This window comes from Pseudorasbora parva, chromosome 1 (assembly GCF_024679245.1).
Source record: "Pseudorasbora parva isolate DD20220531a chromosome 1, ASM2467924v1, whole genome shotgun sequence".
NCBI lineage: Eukaryota > Metazoa > Chordata > Actinopteri > Cypriniformes > Gobionidae > Pseudorasbora > Pseudorasbora parva.
Window position 1 is genome coordinate 9,261,799 of NC_090172.1, and position 12,251 is coordinate 9,274,049.

Sequence of the window (12,251 nt, forward strand, 5' to 3'; positions counted from 1 at the left end):
CAAATTCAAAAATACACAGTTAGAGTAAAAGGTGGAGATCTATACAACAGGAAGTAAATATTGGATTATATTTTCCATTTAAAAATAAAAGTGATTTGTGTCCTCACTTTGCATCAACTCTGTCAGATTTTTTTATAATTCTGAATAAATCAGGCAGTGTCATGGGCAGCTTTAACTCTGAGGAGCATTAACTGTTTCCTGCTTATTGTGGATCTCACAGTAGGACACAAAGTCCTGGAAATAATAGATAGATTTTTAAAAATATTTTAAACAAACAATATTGAAGTCTCTGTATCCTAGCTTTAACATGTCAACTCTGTCATTGCAGTGTAATCGTTTCTGTAAATATTTGAGGGATAAGTCTTGCCATTTCAAGTTTATTAAGGCAGCTACAACTGAGGCAAAACATTTAACTGCTACTCTACATGGTTAAGGTGGGGGTAAAAATTATTTTGTCAACTCCATCAGACGTCAACTCCGTCAGGTTTTTATATCTGATGGATAGTGCTCTCAAAAAGTCTGTAAAATGTGATTTAATATGATTTTGCATATGGGGAATTATTCTTATGCTGTTTCATGATTCTATTTACATATACTGTATATTTGGCCTCAGCTTGACCTTTGTCAACTCCGTCAGTGTTTTATACCGTCAGGTGTTAATTTTGAAAGAAATATCTTATTCTTTTTTCAGTTTATTGTGTAATTTTTTTACAACATCAATGGAACTACATGTTATTGTGTCTTAATTACCTGAGAACATTGGTGATATATTTTAAATATTAAAAGGAATTTAGAAACTGGTTTGTTCATAGTGTGAAAACAAACAATAATAATACACTTAGAATGTGTTTTATGATTTAGCTCCCTTAATGAACACCAATATAACCGAAGACTCTACATTGGTTTTGATAGTTTAAATTAGCATGCTTTTTAGTGTGTCTGACGGAGTTGACACAACTTAAGGTATAAAGTGAATAAATATAATTTTTTAGAAGAAAATATTTAGAAATAAGCCTGTACCCTTCCATAGTTCGTCATTTCAAACTCATAATTCAGTGAGTATAGGTGTGAATCTTAAAAACATACACGTTGTTTTCCCCTCATGTTCCGTATAATATCAACAGAGGGCAATGTTGAGCTAAATGTTATGTTGGGCCTTGACAATTTAATAGCTTTGCTGCCTCTAAGATAAAAATATCCTTGCTGTTCAGATTTAGAGGCTACAAAGCCGGGTTACAAACAACCAGACTGATAAAACTAATCAAGGTTAAAGGGATAGTACACCTGAAAAAGGAAATTCTGTCATCATTTACTCACCCTTAAGTTGTTCCAAACTTGTATGAATATTTACTTGTATTTTATATATTATATAATAAAATTTAATATATTATATAACTGAAGAATGTTGGTAATCAAACAGTTGATAAGCTCCATAGTACCCCCCCCCCCCATATTATAGAAATCAATTTTGACTACCCATATTCTTTAAAATAAAATACAAATTATACAGGTTAGAAATATATAGACTGTAAAAAACAATGGATGACAAACCATTGCTCTCTACCACTGTGAAAAAGCCAATGTGTCTAAAATCTTGTACTGTATTGGCTACATTTGAACTTATTAAAAAAAGTATGTTATATATGGTATAGGATGAATGTAATTTGGATGTACTACTATACTATTTACTGTTTACATTTACATTTACTATTTACATACTATATAATAGAGAAGTATTCGATATTGGGGCAGAAGAATCCTTAGTGCCTGAGTCTGTGCAGTAGTGAGCATGAAGTGGAGCCGCAGTATCAAGGCCTCGTCCACACTCCCGCAAAATTTGTTAGTTCAGTTTACTGCAGAAAAACTCTATGTCAGTGTGAAATAAACTGTTATGGAAATGTACAAATTTAAATTGAAGCTCTAATCTCCTCATGAAAAGGCCTAAAAAAGTATGTTTGTGCCTCGGTGACTACTTCATGCAGAGTAGCCTACTATCAATCTCAACTGTCAATCATGACGTCACACCTCCATTTGAGACAAAACCAAACTAAAATAACACTTGAACTTACATCAGCCTGATGAAAATTACCTAAAATGATAAAAAAATGATTTAAAGTGCAATTTGATTGTTTGGTCTCATTCGATTACATGGAGAGGACGAGGTTTATGACTTATACTGGGTCCAGCCACCCAGGTGGTGGTAGAAACTCTTTGGCTTCACTTTTCAAGACTTCTCAGGAACGTGGGGGTTTGGAACAACCTGAGTAAATAAGGACAGAATTCCTAGCATTCATGAGTAAATAAGGACAGAATCCCCCCCCCCCCCCCCCCCCAATTTTCTAAGGCAGACCAGCTGTTGATAGAAAGAGAACACAATTTTGTTACCCATTTTTTGGTTCAGAATTTAATAAAAAACAAACAAAAAAAAAACAAAAAACAATGCAATTCATTCATTCACCCTGTTGCACCACATCTCGGCGGTGAGCTTTTTTCTGCATCGTTACTGAATTATTGAATTGATTTCACATACACTCAAAACATTACTCTGCGTTAATGACAGTGGTTCAGGTGTATCTGTGTGTGGGGGGGGATGGGTGTGTTTATTTTACAGTCTTGTTGTTTTAGAGTGTCAACCATTCACTGCTGTGAGCTTTTTCAGAATTATGACTGAATTCACATATTCTCAAAACTCTGTTACAGACACAGTGGTTCATAGGTGTGTGTGCGTGTGTGTGGAGTGGATATGTCTATATCACATTCTTGATATTTTATAGTGTCATCCCTTCACTGCTGTGTATTTTTTTCAGTATTGTGTCCGATTTGTAGATTGTGCACACAAAAATGATCAGTATTTTTTGTCAATATCACATTAATTTCCTATGGTCGATCATTTTTGACTGAAGACCATGAGTCAGACTATTTTTTTATGACCACTTAGGCTGTTCCAATCATGTATTTATTTTTTGGTTCACATTCCATTTCCAAGTATCATAAAAGTCACATATAATTTCGGTGAAGCTGTGATTTCAAAGCGTAAAATTCTCCAGTCAGAAATGACAGAAATGAAGGGTTCAAATTTCTTAGATGATATCAGGGGTTTTCAATTTTTTAGATGCTCTGGACCACCAAAAATGATTATCCTGATGGAAAGTGCTAAAAAAACACCTTAATTTACATGAAACAATATTGTATATGTCCATCTACCTTGTAAGATATGTTGTTTGTTTGCCCCAAATTCTTTTTTATAATGTCATTGTATGTTTTTGTGAAAGCTGAAAAAAATCCTGTCCATACTACAGCACAGTAGGTGACGCTAGTGCCTTCCTCAAATGTGCAAACAACGATGCAGAAGAAGACCTCTTCGATCAGCCGCTGTGCTTTTGGGAAATTGAGTATTCGCGGTAATCAAACATGTGTTGATCGTGAATCGTACAATAACCCATAACCAGGCGTTTTGAATTTTACTTAGTTCTTTGAGATATTTAATCAATAGTGTTGTTGTAATAAGCCATCCAGTAGCTGGCCACGCACAAAAGTGATTTGTTTCTCTGTTAGCTGATAGTGTTTACATGAACGTTTGAGTCATGCTGCTAGATGTGCTACAGGGAGCAGAGGCTGGAGGATTCACACTCATTCAAGGTAACTGCATTTCATCAACTTACACGAGTCTCAGTAAAGTACCCCGTTAGTAATCATCTGTTGGTTTACTTGTTTTCAGACACTGTCAAATGCACCGGTCGTGGCATCCTCAAGTGTTTCATTAATGCAGCTTTGAAGAGGCAAGTTCCTGTCTGCAGCTGTTTCTTTTTTATTGACTTCCATCCATGACGTTTTTACACTTTGCATACTGTTTGATTTGTGTTCAAATCTTTTAAAGGGGCGAGGACGTACATGTGCTGGGATTTGAGGCGAGTGAAACAGATGTGTGTGCTGGCTTGGACAGAAGCTGTATGCAGAAGTGAGCAAAATAAAAAAATATAACTTATGCATAGGGTGACACCTTAAAAGCACCTGACATCATAGACAGTGTGTAAGTGTGCACCTCATTTGAAATCAATGCAGTTGTTTCCAACTGGTTTTGCTTCAGAATTCAAGTTTTTTTTCCAGGTGGTGACATAATTCCACATTAAATAATTTGTTGCGCAAAAGAAAATAAATGACCTAGAATTATTACCTTTTTTTAAGTTTTGCAAAACAAATATGTATTGTAAGTGCTTAAACAAGTGCTTAGTTCTTTTTTTATAAATTACCTTTTTTATTCATTTATTTATGCAAAACAAACACATATTGTAAATGCTTAACAGCAGAATATTAAATATACATGCAGTATATATATATATATATATATATATATATATATATATAGTTTATAAGTCTGGTGGTTATTTTGTTACCTTAACTATGCATGCTATTGTTAGTTACTTTATATTATGTGCATTTACCTTTTTTCCCCACTGATGTTTAAAATAAACATGTTAAATAAACAAAAACATATGTTATGTACAAAAACAACAGCAGAAGTATTACATTTAGCCATGTTATTAATTTGTGCCACACATATGCACATCCTTTGACATTAATATTAATATTTTTAATTATATAAGACTGGTTATTTTTCTACCCTATTATTGTTAATATACATATATACATTTTTTTTAACTATGTTTTGCTAACTATATTGGATATTATTATTATTATTATTATTATTTGTATTTACTAATGTTACCCTAATTTATTAATGGCCTACTGGTTATTAGTACATTTTGTAAGTGCATAAACAACAGCAAAATGTAATTTTTTTATATTACTGATTAATATAATACTATTCGTTTACCATACAGGACTGATATGCAGTCTATTTTGGCCACCGACATGCTTTCTCTTGTTTTGTGTGTTTTAAAGGCTTCATTTTCATAAGGGTTTCCCTGATCCCCTCGGCTGGATGTGCAGATCATCTTTCACCGTAGATCAGTTCACTTCTCAGCACATAACTAAGCTCATCAAAGACACGCAGCATGCCAAAGCATCAGTACTTGTTGTTGACTCTCTCTCGTTGGTTTTAAGACATCATGACCCTGTTGTCATCTGTCAGAGACTTCAAGAGCTCAGAAAAGGTGAGACATTTCTCAATGGCATACTGTGTTGTCTTTAATGCCTGGTACATATAAAAGTTGGGCTGTCCCAGGCGAATCGTGGTGATTTATGTGGTAATTGCTTCTAAACGGTGGTCCTACGTTGTATGGGGAGAAAGGTTCAAAGACGGCCATTGTTACGGTCTTGTGACCAAATATAGCCTGTGATAGTCAGAAATCTAGCTTGATCATCTCACAGTAGGTTTGCTTTGTAGTGAGGTATTTAGCAGGCATGAAGACCTGAAGACACATTGAAGAATTAGGAAATAATGCTCGTTTTTTTCTTCTTCTCGCTGACCACTAGGAGGAGATATTAAAACTATTATCGGTCTCCTGCATACAGACTTGCATCTGCTAGGTGTTGTAGGTATTGTAAGCCACTTAGCCAGTACTATTATCTCAGTGGCACCTGCAATAAATGAACATCATGCTGTCGCTACGACCACACGGCGCACAAAGTCAGGCAAAGTTATGCAAGAGGTAAGACATACGTTTTTACTCTGAATAAACTTGTGAGTCTAAACTAAAATCATTCGTTTGTAATCAATTTATAGGAAGGATATTTCAACGTGTCCGAGGATGCGACCCTTTCTGTACACGCCAAAGCCCGTCAACCTGGGCATGTGCAGAAAGAGCCAGATGTAGCGGAGGTGAGCAAAGCCGCTTTGATTCTCAGTGACTTTAGATGGAGTTGTTGTTGTAACTGTTTGTCTTTCATTATGGTCTGAGCAGGCTGATCCAGCATCAAACTTGACCTTCAATCTACGCCTGTCTGAGGAGGAGAGAAAAGCCAAAGAGAAAGTGGCACTGCCATTTGTATTTAGCCAAGAGAAGTAAGAGGCCTCTATTGTTGAAAACAGTGTTATCTTATACTTGATGTTAGAGTGCTAGTGGATATTTGCATATATGAATAACCATTTGAAGCATATTTTATGTTTTATACACAGCAAAAATAGTCTGTATTTGTCCATAATTCCAGAATCGTCAGCAAGCTCACCATCTAGATAGAGCGGTGAATGTTTAATTGGTTGCCAATAAATGGGATGCTAAATATATTTTTGGCTTTAATAAGAATGTCTTCATGATATTTACGATAATAATGATTTCTATTCTGTCCAACAATAAAGCACTTGAATGCGACAAGCTCATAATCAAAACTTCAGAAGTGGGAAATTTCCAATAGCACATGAAAGTAGCATTAGTAAAATCAAAGTTCCTTGAAGCCAAGTAATTTCACTCTGCAGCCATCTTTTAAACGTATCTCTTTGTGAAGAAACTCTACGTGCCTATAGACTGTAAAACATGTAATACACAAGCGTATGACATCACGGTTTTCACAAATGTGTGTTTTTGTGGTTTACATGGAGACGATAATGGTATTGTTTAAAAAATGTACACTTTGCAACCCGTTGGCTCTTGTGAAATTAAATTATATATAAATTACATATAAATTTTTGTGTAAATTAATTTAAACCAAGTGTCGGCAACCTATATGGTCCAGGGATAATTACTGGGACATGAGCAAAGCGTGAGATGTTTGTATTTAATTCAGATAAAGTATATCACACATAAAGATCTACATTTTATGGTTGGCCTAATTATTTATCATTACAACACAATTTGTTATGACTACGTTAGGGGCTATAAATATGATGGGATGTGGGAAATACAATGAAAGCACATCAATGAAAACAATCAACGAAAGCATGCAGCTCTGAAACCACGTGCTTTCAAATTCATGCACGTGTGTGTGTGTGTGTGTGTGTGTGTGTGTGTGTGTGTGTGTGTGTGTGTGTGTGTGTGTGTGTGAATGCGTAACTCCTCACTGACAGCTTACAGCTTGTTACGCTATTTGTTAAAAATCTTGATTCGGAGATATGAAATATATCAAGTTCCATAAAACACTCTACACATCACAATGACGGTGATGCATGTGCGTTCATGCTGGTTGCTTTCATGAGTAACGTTAGCTGTATTTCTTCAGCAAGCTGACGTGCAAACTGCCGCAAAATAAACTTTTAAATAAATTTTTTATTTGATAAATGTTCAGCATTGCATCCTGAAGCTCAAAACACGCTTGTCTTAATTAAAAAATAGCAAAACTAATTATACTAGTGTTAATGCTTCTCTCTTCTCACATTGCGGTCTTTATTCTTGAAATTAGCTGAAAATAAAAGTAAGAGTGATGTATATTCATAGCATTTTACCGTGAAAAGAGAGTTCTGTGTTTTTATTAAAATCAACACATTAATGGTTTGTCTCTTAACCATCCGTGACCCACTCGCAATATTTGGAATGTTATTTTTTATTACTTGACCCGCCTGAACTGCGGATTATCCGTGGCACCCAGGGATATAACCGCGCACCACTACTCTCTGCTCTCTCTGACGACAACATTTTTGTCCTGTGTTGGCCACCGTAGCTGCTCTGTGCTCTGAAAGCGAGGGAAGCAATTCACAACCTCACCACTAGATGTCGCTAAAACCACACAGTGCACCTTTAAGTTTTTTATCTAGTATTTATTTTTAGCTTTATTTCAATTAACAAAAACTATTTTTCATAGTTATAGTTAACAATAATAACTTATTATATTAATAGTCTGTAAAAAAATCAGCTTGTTTTATAACAAATCCGATTACACTTTATTTTAAGGTGTACTTGTTATTACAGTGGAACTATATATATTTATGAAGAACATATACTTACTGTAGGGTTAAACCTTTGGTTTGGTTTAGGGTTGGCTGCATGTAATTATGTAAAGTTTCCTGGAATTAATATAGTACGTGCATGTGAAATATGTAACAAGGACACTGTAAACCAAGATGTCACCAAGAAATTTTAAAAATATCACCAAGTTATTTTCAAAATAATACATTTGATGTCAGAGGTTCAGTCTTTCATGCTGCAATCTGTTTTCCCCGCCAGAAAATCAGCTCTTCTGAGGCCGACTCCTGGCTCGGGACGGATCATGTACGAGCCTGATGCCAACGATGACTTTGACGAGGAGGATCCAGATGATGATCTTGATGTGTGAATGAAGACAGTCCACATCATGACCTAAATCTGGGAATGTCTTATACATCTTTATTATTTATTTATTTATGATACTCACTTTTATTATTAATCAAATAGTCTAAGGTGGTCTCAAACTTTAAGGATGTTATTTTGACATATAAATGAATGAACAAGTGTTAGTAATGTTATGCAGTTTTTGTATTGGTGGATGAAAACACTTATTTTCAAGGACTGATTTGAAAATGTTTTAAGCATAATTGCCCAATTATGATTATTATTGACTTATTACTGAGCTCATTTGATTTAATTCAGTTTTTTATACATGTTGAAATCAATGGAGGGGTTTTCAACATGCTTTTCACTTGTTGGTTGAGTTCTTAAACAAAGCTCATGGGATGATCCCCAAACTTTGTCATGCTAAAAAAATAAGATAAAGTACTATAAATGATCAATAAAATTAAATTTAAAAGTCATAAACATGCATACAAATTGTACACATTTTTTTCCAGGTTTTCACTGACTTAAAGGGATAGTTCACCCAAAAATGAAAATTCTGTCATCATTTACCCATGCTCAAGTTGTTCCAAACCTCTATAAAGGAAGATATTTTGAAGAATGTTTATAACCTTGCAACAGTGGCGGATCTAGAAAATTTTACATGGGGGGGCCAAAGGGGTGGCAAGAGGTCTTGGCAGGGTGGCAGGGGTAGACGGTACATGGAAATCCCTATATGTGAATTGCTTTAACAAAACAAACACAAAACCACTTTTAAACTACGGTACTTATTGTTTAATCATGCCCTTACACACTACAAAGGTTTTTAATTCACAACAGTAATAAGCCCAGCGTTCAAACAAAACAAAACGGAATAAAAAGCAAAATGAAAATATAAAAAAGTACAAGAATTGTGGTAATTGAAGGTCTACTCTCTTCCTCTCTTGTCATCTTCCTCCTCCTGATCACTCTCTACCTTGCAAACAAGGTTACAGGCATTATTCCAAATATCTTTGTGTTCAACAGAACAAAGAAATGTATACAGGTTTGGAACAACTTGAGCGAGATGATTTTTGGGTGAACTATCCCTTTAAGTTTTGCTGAATAGCGCTATTAACATTTCCTTCCCTACCTTTGTGGTGAGGTTGAGGTTTTCTGTGGTTTCTGGAGTCTCGCAACAAACACAAAAAAATCGAATAAAGAATAATAAAACTTGTTTCCATCAGGAATTATATTCATTAATGAATTCATGGGGTGAATAAAAGAAAAAGACACTCTGCTGAATTAATCTTTTAGGTTAATGAATTCAAAAGCTTTAAGTCCTATGAATCGAGCCATCACCAAAAATCTATTTGTTGTTCAATCTTACAGTGCCGTCACATTTAATGTTATTCAGCAGATTTTTTTGAGGACAAAATTTCATGCAACGGCAAAACAAGTGACCCACTCATTTTCCAAATGGGTCATGCGAAATCACTGCCCTGACTGAAAGTAAGCTGCTTGTTTTGAAAGTGATTTCTGTAGGAGCTGTGCTTCATAGAGCGTTACACTGAAAATCAAAAATCGACAGTATCATCATACTGATAACTACTGGCATAACAAACATGCTTAAAGGGTAAGTTCACCCAAAAATGAAATTGATGTCTCTTTATTAATGACTCACCCTAATGTTGTTCTACACCCGTAAGACCTCCGTTCATCTTCAGAACACAGTTTAAGATATTTTATATTTTAGTCCCAGAGCATATGCAGTCTATGCACACTTTACTGTCCAGGTCCAGAAAGGGAATAAAAACATCATCAAAGTAGTCCATATGTGACATCAGATTCTTATTGGTTGATTAAAATCTCTTGAAGCATCAAAAATACATTTCTTCAAATAAAGAAATTTTAAATGACCCACGTAAATAAAGAAAGATTAAAAAGGTTATGAATCAGTGAATCGATCAAAGATTCGGATCGCTAATGTCACGTGATTTCAGCAGTTTGGATCGCGTGTCAAACTGCTGAAGTCATGCACAGATAAATTATTTATACTCAAATATTCCAAAATTACATTTTTATTTCATGGTGACTTTAAAAATCTACTCAATTAATCTTTTGGTGAGCAAATTCAAAATAGTTTAGTCATTGGGATCTCATCACTATGCCAAACCTTTTGTTTGTTATTTTTAACAATTTAATATCACAAAAAAAAACATGTTGTTTTTTTACTTCCATCACTGTCATCAGTAAAATAAATTAAATGACAAGAAAATTGTGGAAGATTCCTGCAGTTTTAATTGAGAACTCACAAGTCTTTGAAAACCACCAGGGCCACGTGAACGCTAAAGTCTACCTGAAATGAGCAAGGAAAAATGTTGGGCGGGGCTTTTAATTGCCATGGTGAATTGTTTGGATGGTTAGGTTGCCGTGGTTTGCTATTGGTCGATCTCAAGTGAGTGACAGGTTGTCCCGCCCTCGCGCTGTTAAACATGTCATCAGAGAAGAGATGTTCTGCAAGAGGGAGAAGTTATTTTGGTGAAAAATTAAGAGGCACATAAATAAAAAAGAATGTGCACTGTTAACTCATTTATAATAAATACCCCAATATTCCATATTAAAAATTACATTTAGATTTTGTGGTGACTCTAAAAGGCTACTGAATCAGTCTTTTGGTGAGTGAATTCAAAAAGTTCAAGTCATTGAGATCAAAATCGCATTACTACACCAAACCTTTTGCATGTTCTTTTTAATAATTGAATAGGCCTATAACAAAAATAATAATTGTTTTCTTTACCTCACCACTTTTTATCAGTGAAAGAAAGGAAATGACAAGAAATTGTGGAAACGTCCCACGGTTTGAATAGAGAAAGAGTCTTTTTTGAAAAACCACCGCGGCCACGTGAGCACAAACTTTATTAGTGATGGGAAGTTCGGTTCTTTTCCGCGAACCGGTTCTTTCGGACAGTTCGTTTCAGTGATCCGGTTCAAAAAACCGGATCACCGGTTCTTTTACGTCTTTACGTAATGACGTCATTTCTATCATCCCGGCGGATGAAAATACATTCAAACGCATCCATATAAAGTATTTGTAATCAAAACTTAGTATAGTAATAATTATAATTGACATCATCATCATCTTGGAAACATTTTTTCATTTATGTTTTGCAACAGCACTAAATACAGTTCACCAAATCGAACTGAATCGATTGTTACAACATCTAGCCTACTTCAAGATATTAGTTTTATTTCTAGTTTGAGAGACTGTCACTGTCGTACAAACACTGATGTTTTACACGGATTAAATAAACATACATTGACATAATAGGCCTACTTACACAAATCCTCAGTGTTCACCCGGGCTCATGTATTATCAGCATCAGCTGTCCCAGTCCGAGAGAAACAGTTCGGTTACGACGCTCTCACGCATGCTCAGTATCTCAGCTCACCGGTTCTCAGAATCGAACATGTCCGAAAGATCGAACGTGTCCGATAGAAACGGTTCTCGATTCTGTACCGGTGATCCGTTGCAACCGGTCGATCTGACTCGAGAACCGCTGTATCAGTGTGTGTGTGTGTGTGTGTGTGTGTGTGTGTGTGTGTGTGTGTGTGTGTGTGTGTGTGTGTGTGTGTGTGTGTGTGCTGAGCACAGGGTGCTGCAAGCTGAATATCAAACCTACTGTTTTGATTACATGTATTTTAAAATCTTTATCGACTTAGAAATTAAATAAGATAAAAGCTGTTCCTGAAAATATCATGCATTATTGATAAAACAAATAAATGTTTAATTTGACCGTTTTACAATCTATTGTTTCCAAAACTTTAAAATAATACAGTGACAGCTTTGTTATAATGTTTCCAAACGTGATTAGTTTTAAATACACTTAACCTGCATTTCGTTCCTCTGAACAAATAACACGCATGCGCAGCTCATCGGCTCATCGGTTCTCAGTATCGAACGTGTCCGATAGAAACGGTTTTGATTCTGTACTGCTGATCCGAGGATCCGACAACCGAACCGGTACGTTCGGTTACACGCGCATGCTCAGTATCAGCTGCTCGTGAGTTCATCAGATCTCTCAGCAAAACATGCCTCACTTCAGCTAACGATTGGAGTTACAGCATCTA

General features: G+C 35.4%; 1 protein-coding gene across 1 annotated transcript; it reads left to right on the forward strand.

Moving 5' to 3' along the window:
• The first annotated feature begins 165 nt into the window (after positions 1 to 165).
• Positions 166 to 9,357, forward strand: elp5 (elongator acetyltransferase complex subunit 5). The gene is made up of 10 exons (XM_067418132.1): positions 166 to 219; positions 3,273 to 3,401; positions 3,556 to 3,639; positions 3,719 to 3,779; positions 3,878 to 3,958; positions 4,903 to 5,114; positions 5,437 to 5,612; positions 5,687 to 5,782; positions 5,865 to 5,965; positions 8,058 to 9,357. Exons 3-10 carry the CDS (start codon positions 3,585 to 3,587, stop codon positions 8,164 to 8,166), a joined length of 891 nt encoding a protein of 296 aa, XP_067274233.1. The 5' UTR covers positions 166 to 219; positions 3,273 to 3,401; positions 3,556 to 3,584; the 3' UTR covers positions 8,167 to 9,357.
• Positions 9,358 to 12,251: the final 2,894 nt, after the last annotated feature.